At 34.6% G+C, this 18,412-nt stretch overlaps 3 protein-coding genes across 4 annotated transcripts; 1 reads left to right on the forward strand and 2 right to left on the reverse strand.

Moving 5' to 3' along the window:
• Positions 1-366: 366 nt before the first annotated feature.
• LOC107813779 (uricase-2 isozyme 1-like) lies at positions 367-6,306 on the reverse strand. Of its 2 annotated transcripts, NM_001325912.1 has the most exon segments (8): positions 567-710; positions 1,941-2,034; positions 2,184-2,357; positions 2,515-2,606; positions 3,296-3,405; positions 4,856-4,931; positions 5,293-5,385; positions 6,019-6,277. In NM_001325912.1, coding segments are annotated over 8 exon segments (924 nt in total). In that variant the 5' UTR covers positions 6,220-6,277; the 3' UTR covers positions 567-626.
• Positions 6,307-8,612: 2,306 nt separating this feature from the next.
• Positions 8,613-10,996, forward strand: LOC107813778 (uncharacterized). Its single transcript, XM_016639082.2, has one exon. It carries the CDS (start codon positions 8,703-8,705, stop codon positions 10,212-10,214), a length of 1,512 nt encoding a protein of 503 aa, XP_016494568.2. The 5' UTR covers positions 8,613-8,702; the 3' UTR covers positions 10,215-10,996.
• A 1,915-nt stretch (positions 10,997-12,911) lies between these two features.
• LOC107813777 (inositol oxygenase 2-like) lies at positions 12,912-16,761 on the reverse strand. Its single transcript, XM_016639081.2, has 11 exons — positions 16,641-16,761; positions 16,091-16,226; positions 15,911-15,992; positions 15,606-15,810; positions 15,109-15,168; positions 14,957-15,009; positions 14,719-14,841; positions 14,558-14,627; positions 13,429-13,507; positions 13,225-13,306; positions 12,912-13,125 (listed from the first exon to the last, which is right to left on the reverse strand). The coding sequence occupies exons 1-11, from the start codon at positions 16,669-16,671 to the stop codon at positions 13,099-13,101; spliced, it is 948 nt and encodes a 315-aa protein (XP_016494567.1). The 5' UTR covers positions 16,672-16,761; the 3' UTR covers positions 12,912-13,098.
• Positions 16,762-18,412: the final 1,651 nt, after the last annotated feature.

An 18,412-nucleotide genomic window follows, 5' to 3' on the forward strand; every position in this document is an offset into this window, starting at 1 on the left:
GAAAATTAGAAAAAGAGAAATCTTAGTAGATTAGTTAATATGTAACAAAAAAAAAAGAAACTTAATGTCTCAATTGGTTAACTACCTACACTTTTACCTTGTTAGTGAGGATTTGATTCCCTTACTTCTTGTGAAAAAAGAATTAAAATATCATAATAAAACATTGCGTCGACACAATTTGAATCATTTTGGTAAATAACCTTAATACGCTGAATTGTTTTAAGTATAAAATACTTCTCCCTGGTACCAATTTTTTAGAGCAAAGTAGTGTTACATAATCATAATGAAATGCATGACCAACACAACTTAAACAAGAGGTCGAATTATATTAACTAGTTTATCTATATCCAGGTGGGAAGGCTTCTCTTTTAGCCAAATTACCAATTACAATTTACAACATAAAGATAAATCATAAAGTCCAACAACTTGAGAAACAATTATCACGTATTTATTTTACACGAAGATTCAGAAAATTACACACCCATATTTTACATGTGTACAGCAAATTAGAAGAATCAGAACCATGTAACATTGTTGCTTCTTTCCAGGTTCCCTTAAGTTGCTTTGAGGTGTAACAACTTAAATGTAAGAAATGAGCATCATGGGCACTTTTAATCAGCAGTATTTCACATCTTTGACCGAATACGATTAAGAGTCGCCTGAATTGTTCCATGCGGTTCATCCGTCGGCAAATAAACATCATTATCAAACTGAAAGGTCACCAACGGATTAAATATTAGCCACTGATTCAAGCTCAAAAGAACATGATCAGAGGTATATAGTTCTCAAGAAGATCAACTTAATAATGGCATAACTTTATGACTGAATGAATGCAGTGCAGCAATAAAACTTGAAATTTTCAATCAACTGGATAATACATGATTAAGGATATGTAACTCGAGAATCATTTACGCGGGATCGAACTGTACCCACCGCTTTAGCTTCTCTTCTTTCAAACTTTTCCAATACATGTTGATACTGTATCACCGCAATTTTGCATGATGCAGTAAGTTATTATTAAATTGAGAATGTGGATTGGTAATACTCAGATGAGGAACGTGTGGGAATCACAAGTTACCCTATAGCCGTTAATTCCCAACCCCCAACCCCAACCCATCCCTTTGACAATGTTGGCAAACCACCGCTCTCTTCCTTCTGACAGGGCAAATCCGTGCAGGCCGCCCCTCACGGATTACAGTAGCATTTATCCAAAGCAGGTAAAGAGAACATCCACGTGTTGTTGAAATTTCTTCTTAGCCAGTATAGGCTACTCTAGCTTTTGTGCATCTATTAAGCATCACTGATGATGTTCAAATATCTACTTTGAATTTATGTTTAACATGAATAAAAATTGGACCTTATCACTAAGAATCTTCTATCCCAGCTCCACCAATTCTCTTACCATGATCGCTCCCCTTCCCGAGCCCAGCCATAACTCCTCTACTCATTTACCCCATCAGCTTTGCCTTCCCCTGGCTCTTAGTCCCCCCACCTCCACCACCAACCCAGTCCATCTTGCCCTCTCCTAAAACAGCTCAGTTTCTCCATTGGTCTTCTTATCTTTCTTTTCTTCCCTTTGGCAAATTTTCTTTCCTTTTAGATTTATAGGTAGCCTGTATATATCATTCAAAACTGCTTAAAGAATCAACACACGTGAATGACGCCATTTTGGTCGAATTATTCTCAAACTTGACAATGTCCGCTTCTGTTGCTACAGAGGGGAAGCTTAAAGTTTTTCCCAAACTAAGGTTTATTTGGTTTTGCTAAGCTAGAGAGGAGGTTTAAATAATTGAACCATCTTTTCTCATGGTAATCGGCTCAGTTTTGAACAAGATCTTGCCAGATAAATTTCACCTTACATGGTTAGAAAATAACTTGGCTGTTAAATTCACTGCATTTTAGCACACAGCAATCCAGCGAATGAGGGGAGAGAAACTTACCTTCACAATTACTGGATTATCTTTGCTTGACAAATTGACTGGCAGAAAATGGAGATTTGGCATCTTCAACTGAATGAATGAAATGTCGGGAAACCTGAAAGAATAATGCCAACAAAAGCATAAGGATGCCTAGCAATTATGAAACCTGAAGATGCAAATAGAGCGTCTTAGAGGTTTCATTTCTCTTGTATGTGTGCTAGCCTGCTAGGAAAGCATCTTATGAGTTGAATTCGAGAGAAAGACCTTCCAAGAACAGCCTTTGCCATTTCATAAAGTGTGGCTTGAACAGAAGGGCTGTATACTCCTCCCTTAGATGGGCCGAAGAATGTGTTAAGCAGGACCTCCTTCACATCCATGTATCTCTCTGTGAAATACAGAGGCTTCAAGGGAAGACTTGAGAGAGATTCAAAAGAGTACCTATATGAACCAATTTCAGGTTCACAACACGATCAACAATGGGCAGAAATGAAACATGGTACAACGATGAACAACTAACAAGGGCAAGACTATGATCTCATTCATGTCAGAAAGAGAACTTTAACACGTCATCTCTTTAAAAAAATGGATAATTTACCTCCAAGATGCAGTGACCTCTGTAGCCATCATTCTTTCCCGTGTTTCAGGCAACATAGTGTACTTGTCCCTAATGAATCCTTCAAAACCTGACTGTTTCAATGAGCTATTTGTTATGAAAATGGATAATGCACTTATACAACAACAACAACAAACCCAGTATAATCCCACGAGTGGGGTCTGGGGAGGGTAGTGTGTACCAGACCTTACCCCTACCTTTGAGGGTAGAGAGGTTGTTATAATGCACTTATCATGAATGAAATTTCGGAAGCCATTTGTTTAGGGTGGCATATCAAGTGAGGTGTAATTCAAATTCTTAATCTCGTGTAAAGAAAAAGAATTTGTTCCTAATTCCCATAGGCAGAATTATAGTAGGTACTGAGGCTCTAATTTTAGAGTAAGAAAGAGTAAGGACTTCTGCAGGGCCAAATAGATCTTGTCTGACACACATGTAAACTGGCTATTTCATCATCATTTATAAGAGCACTACCCTTGCTGCCTTGCCCCTGATCCATAGCCCCTCAACTTCACTGCCACCGCCGAGGTGGGGGGAGTCAAAAAGAGAAAACAAACTAAAAAACTATTCCAAGGGAGAGTAACATATATCTTTCTTTCTTAGAGGAGGGTTGCGCATCTTAGTAGGACTACTATAAAAAGCTTTCAGTTAACTGCATAATCCTTTTATTTCTTCTTTTTTGAGGTATGTAGAACTATAACTTTAACTGAAACAGCTTGAAGAGATAAGAAAGGAGAAATTTAGGCAGATGTGTAACTGAGATTACCTTAGTTGTCTTTAGAACTGATAATCCCTCGATACCAGATGTCATGCGCAATGTTCCCGATTTATCGACCATTACTTCGGTAGTGTGTTTTTCAGAGCCAAGCTTAAAACCTAAGAAAGTTAGAAACATAGAGCAACAGAATTAATCATAAGGAAAACAATTTTTTTTGATTAATCTCAGTGGATCACTACATCAGATAGAAATTCAGATCGTATAAATGGAAAACAAAGCTAGGAGGTGCAACGAGAGATATTAAACAAAATTGACATCATGGCTTAAGGCACTTAGGCATCCTAACCTAGACATTTTCCCATGCAATCGACTAGAATCTTCTAAACACATTAAAAACTGGATCACCAATGACTGCTTCATACAATGAGGCCCCTTTTTGAGGTTCCAAATCCCTTTTCAAGGAATCTCATCCAGAGAAAAGTCAACTCCTTGATTAAATCATTTTCCTAGTCAATACAATCAAGAAGTGAGGGGTCCACAAATTGCAGCTCAAGTTTTTGGACTATGTACAGGGAAAATTGTAGCTCCACATAATTCATGATACAGGACCAACTTTAAGGCCTTTTATAGCTAAAAATTGATATGATCAGCTTAAAGGAAGTTGAACAGTTTTTTCAAGAAAGTAGCTTTAACCATGGAATAGCTCTTGGAAGCATTTCACGAAAGAAAAATTGGTCAGATAGAGCTCCATTCTCAGTCCAATATACAACAACAACAACAACAACGACCCAATGAAATCCCACTAGCGGGGTCTGAGAAGGGTAGTGTGAACGCAGACCTTACCCCTACCCCGAGGGAGTAGAGAGGCTGTTTCCGATTTCTCAGTCCAATATGAACCTGCTAATTTTGTCAGATTAGTTGCGCAAAATAATTAGTTGATCATTTCAGGACAATTCTGTCCATTAGTTATTTTTTCCTTGCTGTCTTTTGATAGAAATTAACTGAAAGAAGTCTACTTCTGACAAAAGAGAAAGAAATAACATCATATTGATCTAGGAAAATTCATGTGCTGCCAAACAAGGATGACTATGTTAGACTATGTTAGATCAGGCTCGTTATTTGGATGCAAGATTGTCTCAGACTTGACTTTGAATTGCTCAGGCACATGAGCAATTTGGAATTCCAGTCTAATTTGTGGCTTATGAACTTGATCTAGTTTTATCAAATTTGATACCATATTGTTCAGTGAAGCTCAGATGTATTCGATGCTGGCTAAATTTATGATAGAGATGATAACATATGAAATATATAGTGGACATCCCTAACAAAATATCTTATCATAAGCCACAAATCAGACTGGAATTCCAAATTGCTCATGTGCTGTTTAAGAAAATTAATGACTCTGCATGCACTCTAAGGAGATGAAACACAGTCAAGAAAAGGATGAAACCAGTCACACGGCAGACAAGGAATCCAGAGGAATACTCACTACAATTTCTGAGAATTAGCAGCACAGGGTAACTTAGATCTTCATTTTAACTTCTAAAGGGAGGGGGAAGTTCATTGGGTAAATAAGTAACACTTTCCGTTGTAAATCAAAAGGTTTACCGTGTTCATGATGTTGGCCCTTTATGCTAATGCGTTCCCATGGCTTTTCAACTATATCAACAATTGCAGCAGTGACCTACAAGAACAGAACAGGAAAAATAACTTAAGAAGATCTGTGTAAGGTGAGTGGTTCAGTCCTATAATTATATTAAGCAATATCATCTGCAAAGCACAAAACATCCCAAAGTCTGCATACAACAAAAGGCAACAAATATGCAATTGCTTATTCTTCTCTACAGAGCAATTGCCAGATGAGTGGACATGACATAAGGTTGATCCTTAAGAAAAAGGAGAAGTCTTTTGGAGCATTCTCTACACGTATAGCACAGTTTACAAAACATAGTACCCTTCCGACTATTACTAAATTCAGTGGCTAGAATAACCAAGTAGTCATGGCAGACAACTGACATCATTACATGATAATAGACAAATGGTACCTGCTGATAAAAAGAGGTGAAGTGCTTCGCAAGTATAATGGCAAAATCTTCAGCTGAAAGTTGCTCTGAACATTCCTTAGCTTTGGCATACACCTGTTTCAAGGTCCAATAATCGGAACTTAGAACCAAATGACATAAAGGAAAATCCAGATTATAGGATATAACTACACAATATAATCAGCAGGGTCGGACGTAGAGCACGGATACCGGGTTCATCTGCACCCGGTACTTTTGGTACGGAGTAGAAATTTATGAGTAAAAATTTACTAAAATTGCAACAAACAGTAGATATGAACCCATAACTTATAAATAATAACGTGTTCAATACCAGGAATTATAAAGGTTGAACTCATAAAGCTTAAATCCTGGATCCGACTCTGATAATCAGATTTAGTTTCCGAAATGTAAAAGCTGAATTTGAGAACTTCTAAAGCAGATTTAGACCTAATGCAGAGAAGAAAAGTGACAAAAACTCGTGATCAGACAAATAGCTTAAATAATTATATCAATCCTAATGTCTCGTTCATAGCTCAGATCTCTTAGAAAACTATTACAAAAAGCAAAACTCGTCAATTTCATATCAAGTTATTAACACGAAAAATAATCAGTAGTACTATTTAAGTTCGTAGATGATGAAATTGAGCATCAGGTATACATGATCTAACAAAATTCTAAATACATGCATATAAATCAGCTGTTACACAAAGAAAAAAAAGGAGGAATTACAGTATTTTTCATGGTATCGGTGGCGACGATATCGGAATTATCACCGGCGACATAGGCAGGTAAACAATCGGAGAGGAGGCTAATGTTAACACTCCATTCAGCAAAGTGATACTTCCCGTCATGACTTTTCCAAACCCTGGCTACTCTCACTCTGGATTTTCCATGCCTCTGCTCCAGTTTCAGTCCATTCACTTCCGCCATTTCCAATCGATCGATTTGTTTCTCTTTTTGTCCCTTTTCACAAATGCTCAGCCTTCCTACTCACGGCTCTGTGCGCTGTATGTATGCATATACGTATTAATTAATGTATTATCGACACGTGTCAATCGTATCTATCGTCGCACATGAAACCACATTGCTTTCCGGCCCCACTAACTATACCGTGGGCGTTTTTTTGTAGTAGAAGTGTAGAACTTTAGAAATAAATACCTCTTTGATTCAATTTATATGACAGTAATTTAACTGGACATTATAAAAGAAAAATTTCAAAATTTGTAATTTTAATAATAATAACAATAAATTTAATGTAATCCTATAAAGTAGAATTTGAGAAGGAGATGTACCTTACTCATATTTTGTAAAGATAGAGACACTATTTTCAATAAATTTTCAACTAAAAAAATAACAGAAAAAAAGCATTTGCAGCAAGCAGTAGAATAACCTAAGCGAAAGAAATAAGAGGAAGTAAATGCAAACTATAAATAAGGAAGTACAAGAATAATGCTATATATAACTAGTATGAAAAAAAATACAACTAACTACTAACCTTCGACCCTACTCCTCGATATTCACACCCTCTTGTCAATATACAATAATATTTTTATAATTATAGAATTCTTAAAAAATTGAGGTTTTAAATTTGATATATTATTTGTATGATTATTCAATTTTTACTAGTAGTAAATTAGGTGAATAAAATAAATATATATTCCCTTCATCTCAAATTAATTATCCTGGTTTAAAGTTTGAAGAAAAGGGTGTGGAAAGGTTGAAGCAAAGTTTTGGAAAATATTTTTTCTTTCTCTTGACATGAAAAATATTTTTCTTCAATTGGAAGAAAATGAGTTCATGAAAAAAATATTTTTCAAAATATTTATGCCAACCAAACATGAGAAAATTGAAAAATATTTTCCGAAAAATATTTTTTTCATATCAAACATGGAGACTAAAAGTGTACCACTTTATTAAAGAATGTGAACTATTAGTGCTCATGTGAAAAAAATATGACTAGTTTGTGTTAAAGTCCAAAGATACTGGACTATTTTGGACCTTTTCTCACCTAGAAGCGCACTGCCACAACTCACTGCCACCTTGATCCACTCTTGGTTGTCCGTTTCCTAGGGACAACTTAATACTAAAAAGACAATACATCGACAACCCCTTAAAGTTGTCTACATTTTTTATTTAGACATTCCATCTTAAGTCCGTTCCATTTGAACATTTTAGCCGGACATTAACTGGGTCATTTAGACACAATTTGATGTTGTGGCATAGTGTGTGTATTACACTATTTTTCAGAGCGTGAAAGATTTATTTTTCTTTTTAATTTTTTTTTCTCTTTCTTTTTCCTTCAATTCTTTCACACACCATGATATGCTTTATTTTTTATTACCGGAATAAGTTTGCCGGACAAATTTCACTTTTTTTCTTCTTCGTTCCTCTTTTCTCAACTCAAATTCAATTTGCAGGTTCGTGACTTCCACACAATTTTAACTATTCTCCTTTCAAATACGAGGTCAATATCCGCATAAATTTTTTTGAACAACTTCTTCGGATCTGAAACACGTAGGTTCCGGCACTGACAAGCTTGGTGAATTAGTGCTTTTACTTCATCACTAAAATCTTCATTACAGACCCAATTCGAACGACATGGGTATCTCTGGAAGCTCCAGATTTGGCCATTGGAAACAAATTAAACCACTAATATTCGTTGCTGATGGATTCATTTTCAGCAATTTGGGATTAATTTTTCACGATAAGAATATTGTTACTAGTTGATTTATAAATAGATGTATAACATATATATTTAAAAAATTAGTCTACTTTAGAGTCAAGTATATTTGCATCTCCTCTGAATTGTAAAATTTCTACTGACCTCCCTTTTTGAAAGTACTATGAAAGCAAAGTTAGGAACACAGACAAGGTGATTTTGCCATCAACTACTCCTAAAATATACCACCGCACATAACGCCACTATCTTATTATTAATCGTTTGAAAATGATTTCCTGGTAGAATTCAGTTATGAAATAAAAGTAATTTAGTAAAATATGATCAAGAAATGTTGTTATGAAATAAAAATAATTTAGTAAAACATGAACAAGAAATATAAATAGAGAAGGAAGAGATTTTCTTCCTCAATTGTGTGTATTTTACTATCCGAAGAAAAATATGTTATTAAATATGTCATTAAGCATTTAAGACGAAAATTATTGAATAAGAGTGGATATCCATCATAATATGATTTTTCTTATAACAAATTCAAGATTAAAGTTTAGCTCAAAGATTAAATCTACGTGATTTATTTTAATATTTTCATTTACTATTCCTTTAATTAAGTTGCCTAAAACGGATGTTATATTGGTATTTCGCGCATAATAATATCTTTAAATCCATCAAGTTGGAGAAGTCTCTGTAATCTTCAAACTAAATTAAGATCCAAATAAGAAAAGCCTCCATTCTGATTATGGATTCAGCCGAAACACCAGATTCCGGCCACCGCCCGCCACCGCCACCTGACCGGACTCTTCCCTTCACCACAAAACTCAAACCCTTTTATCTGTTATCAACCTTGGTACTCCTTTTAGCAATTTCATTCAGTATTAGCAAAACAGATTACCACAAAAAACTCATCCTCAGATTAACCCTCTCACCAAATACCAATTTCCTTAAAAAGCTCCTAACTTTACTTCACCCAACAACCTTAAACACCCAAAAACAAACCTCAAAAAACCCAATTCACACAACCCCATATTGTGTCCTGTGGATGGCTCCATTTCTTTCAGGGGGTGGGTACAGTTCAGAAGCTTGGTCTTACATTTTAGCTTTAAATGAACACTCACTGAAAAAAGATTCAATCTTTAAGTTGAAAATTGAACAACATGGGGATCTTGAAAATCTTGAATTTTGGGAGGGTTTACCTTTAGAAATGAGAAATTTAGCTATTGAGCTTCACCAAACAGAATGTAGGTTAAATGAGACTGTTGTGGTTTGTCATAGCGAACCTGGTGCTTGGTATCCTCCACTTTTTGATACAATTCCATGCCCACCAATAGGTTATAGTGGTCATTTTAAGGCTGTAATTGGTAGGACTATGTTTGAGACTGATAGAGTTAATGCTGAACATGTGAAAAGGTGCAATCTCTTGGATTTTGTTTGGGTTCCTACTGATTTTCATGTGAAAACTTTTACTCAAAGTGGGGTTGATCCATTGAAAATTGTCAAGATTGTTCAGCCTGTTGATCTTGAGTTTTTTTATCCATTAAAGTATGAGCCACTAGAACTTGTGTCAATAGGGAATTTAGTGATGCGGTCATCTTTAACTGGATTAAATTTGGGGAAACAGTTTGTTTTCTTGAGTATTTTTAAGTGGGAGTATAGAAAAGGATGGGATGTTTTGTTGAGGTCTTATTTGACGGAGTTTTCTGGAGGTGATAATGTTGCTTTGTATCTGTTAACGAATCCGTATCATTCTGATGGAGATTTTGGAAACAAGATTATTGAATATGTGGAGGATTCGCATTTGGAAGAACCGAAAGATGGTTGGGCTCGAGTATATGTAATCGATGAACACATAGCACAGGTTGATATGCCTAGGCTATATAAGGCTGCTGATGCGTTTGTATTGCCGTCTAGAGGTGAAGGTTGGGGTAGGCCTATTGTGGAGGCAATGGCAATGGAATTGCCAGTGATTGCTACAAATTGGTCAGGGCCAACGGAATTCATGACAGAAGAGAATAGTTATCCGTTGCCTGTGGATAGAATGAGTGAAGTCAGAGAAGGGCCGTTTAAAGGGCATTTGTGGGCTGAACCTTGTGTCGATAAGCTGCAAATGCTAATGAGGCATGTAATGAGAAATCATGAGGAAGCTAAGGCCAAAGGTAGGCGGGCAAGGGATGATATGATGAGTGGGTTTTCTCCTGAGGTTGTTGCAGGGATCGTTAGTGACCATATAGAACGCATTATTGTTCGTGCATGATAATTGTTATGACCCTTTTTTGGATTGAGAAGAGGAGATTGTACGATTTATTGCAACAATATCAGCATTTCTAATCAATGCTACTCCAAGGATTGTTGTCCTGGCGGATCTAGTGTCATAATTTGATGAACAATTTTCCTTGATAGACGGAGATGTGACATAGATCTGGAAGCTGATGAATCCAATTTTGGAGTGAAAAGAGGTTCTACAAGGTGACAATGCATCGGAAGGTGTCCTGAGAATCAATTAACTGGATGGCGCAATCGACACTCATATATGTTCTTAAATGGAGTTGCTGTTAGATAAGTATGCATTTCTTAGCTAAAACCGGAATTATGTTGGTAATCAAGTTATGTTCTTTGTGATGAATATCAACAACAAATGTCTATTTTAAAGCTTAGAGCTATATTGGCCTTATCATGCTGTGGGTTGTTGGTTTGAAGTAGTATGAGAGGAAACACATGTTACCAACTAATTTCTGTAAGTTATCAAAATGGAACGAGAAAACAAAAAAAACAGCATTAAGGAGAAGCTCAATCACTTCTAACACCGGTGGACCGAGAGTATCAAGGGTGGAAGGAGGTAAGCAAAAAACCTCAACACTGTCCAAATTTTAATTTAACTTTAGTCCAAAGCTGGTATCAACTGAAAGAGCAGTTCAGCTAAGTAAGACTAATGTAGCTTAATGCTTATAGTTTGCTTCATTCGCTACATCAACAACTTGTTCATTTAGTTTATGTGTCTTTATAAGGAGTTTACTGATAAAAAGAAAGTTTTTACGATGAGTTTGAATAGATAATGAGCAACCAATCTCGAGCTAGTTTGAGCTGGCGATACAAAATTACTTCTTATTTTCAAGCCAGTTAAGAATGCATTGCTCTGATTCAATGAGCTGCTATTTCTTTTGCTTCAGAGTTACTTCTATTACGCCAAAGGAGCGTTTGTAGGTGATTATTCAATCTCTACCACCAAAGGATGTGGTGTAGCGGATGGGACTGCTCTTCCCTTAACTAGAGGTCTTGAGTTCGAGCCCTGGGTATGGAAAAATCTTGTAAAAATAGCATGGGCTAGCCAGTTTTCGGACCGGTAATCCAAAATAGCCAGCGTTTGCAAAGTCATTGAAATATAGCCACTATTTTGTTGCAACATGGACCGGTCCAGCATAATATACTGGAGATTGGTGCATTTGTGTATGAACTTCCAGCATATTATGTTGGAACTCCAACACGGGAAAAGTTCCAGCATAATATACTGGAGATTGGAGCACCTGTGTATGAACTTTCAGCATATTATGCTGGACCGATATATTATACTGGAACTCCAGTATATTATGTTGGAACTCCAGCACCAGTGTATGAACTTCCATCATATTATCTTGGACTAGTATATTATACTGGAACTCCAGTATATTATGCTGGAATATTTTTCAGATTTTGAACAGTGTTTTCGTTCAGATTTATCTTTACATAAAAAGTGGTTAAATTTCGATTACTTTGAAACTGTGGCTATTTTTCAATTACCACTTGTAAATCTGGCTATTTTTGAATTTCTCCCAAAAATCTTTGGTAGGATTTGTTCCTCCCCGAATGGGGCCCTACGCGGTCCGAATCCGGATATAGTCGGGCTCCAATGCGGATACCGCATACCGGATGGGAAACAAATTTTTTTTTTATTCAATCTCTAAATAGAAGGAAATATTAAAACACAAAAAGAAGTAAACCAAATCATAATTATGGGACTTAATGATTGCAAAAGTTGTGTCAAATAAAAAAGTTGAGAGATAAAAATCTGTAAAAGTATATACCAAGATTCACTTTGTAGTAGGAATTCTCTTGCAAGATGTCAGAAAATCTACATCTGGTTTTTACCTCCTTTTAATCTTGGCCTTATTCTCTTCTGACTTCTCAGGTATTCTAAAGTGTACACAGCTCTTTAAAATGTCTATATAATGTGGATCCTAGTTGTACTATGATTCTTGGAACAGTGTAGTCAAAATGTTACTATTTCAGGGACATCATTTTTTATCTTAGTGTTTTAGGAACTGTATATAGCTATTTCTTTTAAAGTCTACCAAATTATGATGATTTTATATTGGGGATCTTGCACTCTGTACTCATTTCCACCTAAGTTACTCGGATTCGGGTGCGGGCATCCGATATAGGTGCAAATTTAGAGGTCGGATCCTTCATAATTTAAATTTTAAGAGTCGGGGTACTGATATGAGTGCGAGGATTCGGCTAAAAATAGTTTAAATATCTAAAAGTAGTGTTATAAAATATGTCTAAATTATGAAAAGTTATGTGAAAAACTTACAAGGTATTCCGAGAAGGAGAAAATATTGATCGAGAGGAGAACCCGTGAAAGAGATAAAAAGGAAAAGGACTGACATAGTAATTTTTATATACAAGATATTTTATTTTCTTCAATTTCACCCTAGCTTTTATTTTGATTTCAAACAACCATTGTATTTGTCCCGAATTTCTCCGTCGATTTTGGTCAAAGTACCCAAATATTGTTGACCAAAATCCGGTACTGATCTCACACCCACGTCCTGTTGACACGAGTGCGACACAAAAAGCGAAAGAGTCCGAGCAATTTAGATTTCCACAGCATTTTTCCAAAGAGGAGATTTAGTTTGTGTCACACAGCAGAATAATTAGAAGACTAAGCTATAAATAAGAGAAGACATATTTTCAACAAAAGAAACTTTCCATTTATGACAAAGTTTGTGATGACTCTCATACAAGGGAACACCCCCCACCCAAGAAAAAGGTAAAAGAAAAAAGAAAAAAGAATGCACCAAATAAAACCCCAAAGCCAATTCCTAGAACTCGTTTGTTGTATCCACAAAAAGCTTTTCAATAGCTGCCCAGATTGGAGGATTTCACCACTTCAGCTTTGCTGGGAAATACTGCAATCAAAATGTTTTTTCAAGTATCAATAAAGTAGAAAGAGAAGATTATATGAAACGACATGATCAATAAGAATTCATATAGTCGAAAAAATTTACCTTCTCAACGAGGGAAATGTAGTAAGGTTTCACTTTCTCCACATCAATCAAAACTCTGCTCTTGCTATAAAGATCATATTTGCTGTCAAATACCAACATCAAATATTCAGTCAAACATCATTCTCAACAGTTCATAAATCAAGAAAAGAAAATCTGAAGCAAGTAGAACTACATATTATATTCAATTGGAAAAACAAAGCTTACTTGAAAATATGAAGCCATTTCAGATTTTCATGATCCTCCTCATTCATCAAGTATTTATATGCCCCTGCCCTGTGCAGAGCTACATAACAAAGATTCATGATTAGTAATAAAGACGAAGACGACAACAACAGACCTAGTGGGGTCTGAGAAGAGTAGTGTATACGCAGACCTTACCCCTACTTTGTAAAGGTAGAGATGTTGTTTTCGATCCTCGGCTAGTGTGTACCCAAACCTTACCCCTACCTTATGAAGGTAGAGAGATTGTTTTCGAAAGACTCTCGGCTCAAGAACCAATATTTATCAAAATCCCCAAATATTTAAGGGCCCCAAAATTACTAGTATTTTTCTATATATAGTAGTATATTATTTATATAATTATCTTTTATTATTGATAAATTTATTTCTTTATTGTCATATTAATTTTTAATAACTCGATTTCTTCCTCTAATTAATATAACTAAAATAGTTTTCTGTCAATCTTATTTTATTTTTTTACTTAATTATATTTCTCTATTCATTAGTTGGTCACGTAACTATATCTTATAATCTAACTTATTATTTATTTTTCTTACATAAATTATACTCTCTCCGTCCCAATTTGTATGAAAGTATTTGACTGGACATGGATTTTATGAAATAAAGGAAGGCTTTTGAAACTTGTAATCTTAAATAAATCATAGAAGTTTTTGGGCTAGAAATCATCTCATTAATGGTAAAAAGAAAAATCTAAAGTTGAATTGTTACCAAATATAGAAAGGGACTTACTAAAAAAAGGAATCATTTATGTTTTCTAGGTTCACCAATTTTAGTTGTGATGCAATCAACGTTAAATTCATTTAATTTTCTTTATTTTATAAAACTAAGTTCTCATTTTTTTTTAATTCTATATCCTCACTTGTCTAATTTTTTTAAAAATGATATTCATTATACATATATTTATATATATTAAGATATATATATATATATATATTAAGGCCTCTTATTAAGATTTTGCTTTAGGCCTCCGATGAGGTTGGGCCGCCTCTGGTGTGTCCCCAGACCTTACCCTTACCTTGTGAAGATAAGAAGGATGTTACATAAAACATTTTTCAAGAACGAATAGGTAAAAAAGTTGTTTTTAAATACTTACGATAGAAGGAATGGTATCGGATGATAAACAATGCAGCTGAAGGCAAAGTAGTTTTGTTTTCCTTGGCAACCTACATAATTAAACATACGTAAATCACACATAATTCTTCATTAATTTAATTAAGTTTAAGTAATATTTTCTGGAAAAGAAAAATGCATTACCAAATACATGTAGTCATCATGTCCCCAAGACATAACCACATTATCAAGGCCACATCCTTCAGAATAAACTCCATTTTTTGTGTTGTAAGCTGGATTGTTGTAATCAGGATTTCCCTTAAATTGCTGTAGATTTGGCAATTGAGCAGTAAGAAAAAATGAAGCTCTAGGTGAAAATAATAATAATAAATAAATAAAGACTCGGAAAAAAATAGAAAAGAAAAAGGAAGAAGAAAAAGACCTCATAAAGCACATTTGATTCATCAAAAGCACAGCCAAGGGGGAATGTGTCACCTATCATAATAAATTGGTTAATAAATTTAATACATACCTGAGAAATAAATGTAAAAAATATAGTAATATATTTTTGATTATGTGCAGTAATATTCTTACCAACAACAGCCCACTGAGGAAGCCCCCCAAAGCTTGGAAGCAGAAGAACTTTGCCAAGATCTACAATATTTTGGCAAGATGATGTCAGCATAAAATGCACATTAATTTGCTTAAATTAAATATTTTTTAATTTTTTTTGGAAACAATGGGAAAAGGACAGCCCGATGTACTAAGCTCTAGCTATGTTCCGGGGAAAGGTCGGACCACAAGGATTTATTGCACGCAATCTTACCCTGCATTTTGCAAGAGGATGTTTCCACAATTCGAACTCGTGATCTCCCGATCACATGGCAACAACTTTACCAGTTACGCCAAAACTCCCCTCGGAAAGGGAAGATTGCAGAAGGGTGAGACAAAAGGGAGTAGTGAGAATTTAATCGCATCGTCTCTACTCTCCACTGATACCACTGGACTATAATCGTTATATAAGCGTATATCAATTTTTATTAAGATTAAAATCCTTTTTTTTCATTAGGGTATAGTAAAGAGTCACAAACCATGAATAAGGGCAGTCAAATGCAACCAATCTTCATTAGGATAATCTTTCCTAATAGCTTCAGCAGTTTGCAACAAATGCTGAATTTGGGGTTCATCCAAATCAGGATCACTGTCATCCACAACTTCATTCAGAAGTTCACAACATTCCCAAATGCTCATCTCAACTCTATTCACTTTTCCATACTCTTCTCTCATCTTTTTCACCTGTTTTAATTCAATAAAAATTAAAAATTATATATGCATGAAACCAAAGTTGTTCCAAGTTGTTGTTTTTTTTTTTTTTTTGTATTTTTTGGATGCTTACAAAATCATATGTTTGGTTAATGTGGCTCTGTCGATAGAGCTCCTCCACGATCTTTTTCCGTTCAGTTTCTGCATTGTAATCCCTGCATCGATATTTTTTTAATGTTAGAATAAACATAGATATTTATTTTAATATTTGTATACATAAATTTTAATTTTTTGATTGAGAAAACATTATTACCTGAATGAGTTGCCAAATGCATTGTTGCCAGGAACAACAAATCCATCGTTTGAAACATTCTTTGGCACAACAAATCCACCATCAAGTAACAATTCCTCAGCATCAGTAGTTACCTTCTTGTTCTCAAATTCTGCTCCTAATTAGAACAAGATCAAGAACAAAAAAAAATGAAGAGAGTTAATGTCTCGGATGATAATTCAACTTTCAGTTTATTGAATCAAAAAGTCATAAAATTGTTTTTTTAGCGAAAAAATAGTTCAATCGTGCTTATATATCATGGATAATAAAAAAATGTTGAAAATTTATGATTTCGGTTTCGAAAACACAAGTAGGTATAAGACCTATCAAAAGGTGAGATTTTTTTCAAAACGAGTATCGAACAACGAATGAGAAAAAAAAAAGAAGCCATATCAAAAAGTCCAATACAAGTTATAAAGTAGTAACTGACATTTAGAAGGTAAAATCACAAAGATAACGACTCGATAAACAATTCAAAAAGTTAAATTAATACATATAGAGAGAGCGAGAAAAGAAAAAGAAAATATAATACCATGCTCAGTTTGGGCAACGAGGAGAGTCATGTTTGACTTGTGAGAAAGAAAACACAAAGCAAATAAACAAAGAGAAATAATAAGCTGTGAATTGACTTTTGCTTGTTTAAAAACTTTGAGAAAAAGTTGTTTTTTATAGAGAAAAAAGAAAGCCCTTTTCTAGTAATAAAAAGACACTTGGAGTCCTGAACTAAAAAACATACAAAGAAAAGTGAGTCAGCTTTGCGTGGATAAAAAATAAAGATATACATTATTGAGTCATTGCCAACGTAAGTTTCTGTCTTTACCATTAAATATTTTCACAACTGTTCAAAACAAAAATAGAAGAAGTAAATCTTCACCTCCTAAAATTAATGGAAGTGCAATAACTGTGGGAGTCTGAATTAAATTAGTTACTTATCCTGATTGTTGCCAAAAAAATTGGCTAAGGTTTAATGTATTGTTCTATTTTGTTTGAAAACATGGGTAAGTTAATTCTATCTAGATTACATTCCGAAGTTAATGCTGATTCTATCTTATCTAAAAAAAAATTGTTTCCAAATTATTTATCTAATCCTACAAATGCTTATTAACTGAACACTAGTATAAATATTCGCGTGGTGCGCGGATATTATTAAGAAATATTTAATCATATCAAAGTATGATCAAATTTGTTTGGGCACGTTAGATCATACGTTTTAACAAATCTTTAACTGCCGTCTTATCTCAATGCTAGTCCTATATAATAAAAAATTTATGTAACTAAATTAAAACGAATCGTATACTCATCAGATAACTTTTGGATGAGAACTCAAATATTATACTCTCTCTAGTTTATGTGGCGGTGTTTCACTCAATATGGAATTTAAGAAATAAAAGAAAACTTTTGAAATTTATGATTAAAAAAAATTATAAATAAATTGTGTGTGTAAAATCAATTCATTAAGTGTAAAGTAAAAATTCTAAAGATAAGTTATTTCTAAATAAGGAAAGGTGACATGGTCTTACTTATTACCTAATGTTAGCTAAAAGTGTGTCTATTAAACTTTTTCATTTTCTGTTTGTTCTTTCTGAAGTCTTCCTCTTGATCATCTCTCTTTCTTTTGCATCAATTCTCCTATTAAGCCCCAACTGCTATATATAGTCTCTGTGATTACTGCCTAGTTCAATATTTGAGGAATTTTCAGAAGTGGCTATTAACTTACTATAGCTACCATATACATAATTACTTTCCATAGCTACTATTCAGTTGTTACGGTAGTGTATTCACATGTATTCGCGTTGTTGTATTCATGAATACAGCAGCAAAAAGCGCCTAAAATCAGGGCAGTCTAGTTGTACGCGATGTATTCACATGTATTCGCGCCATGTATTCATGAATACAACAGTAAAAAGCGCCTAAAATTAGGGCAGTCCGGCAGTCCAGTTGTACGCGCATGTATTCGCGCTGCTGTATTCATGAATACAACAGTAAAAAGCGCCTAAAATCAGGGCAGTCCAGCTGTACGCGCATGTATTCACATGTATTCGTGCTGCTGTATTCATGAATACAGTTGTACGCGCATATATTCACATGTATTCGCGCCATGTATTCATGAATATGGTAACGACAATCCCTTAAAAATAGGTATGTCCAGCTGTCTAAGAGAGAGGAAAAACATAAATAACGTATTTCATGCCTCAATGGTAGTATATACCATAAAATACTTATTTTGCTATAAAATATAAAAGGTAGCTATAGAAAATAATATTTTAAAATAATTTTGATTTATAATAAATAGGGTGTAAAGGT

Source organism: Nicotiana tabacum, chromosome 13 (genome assembly GCF_000715075.1).
Source record: "Nicotiana tabacum cultivar K326 chromosome 13, ASM71507v2, whole genome shotgun sequence".
In the NCBI taxonomy this organism is placed as follows: domain Eukaryota; kingdom Viridiplantae; phylum Streptophyta; class Magnoliopsida; order Solanales; family Solanaceae; genus Nicotiana; species Nicotiana tabacum.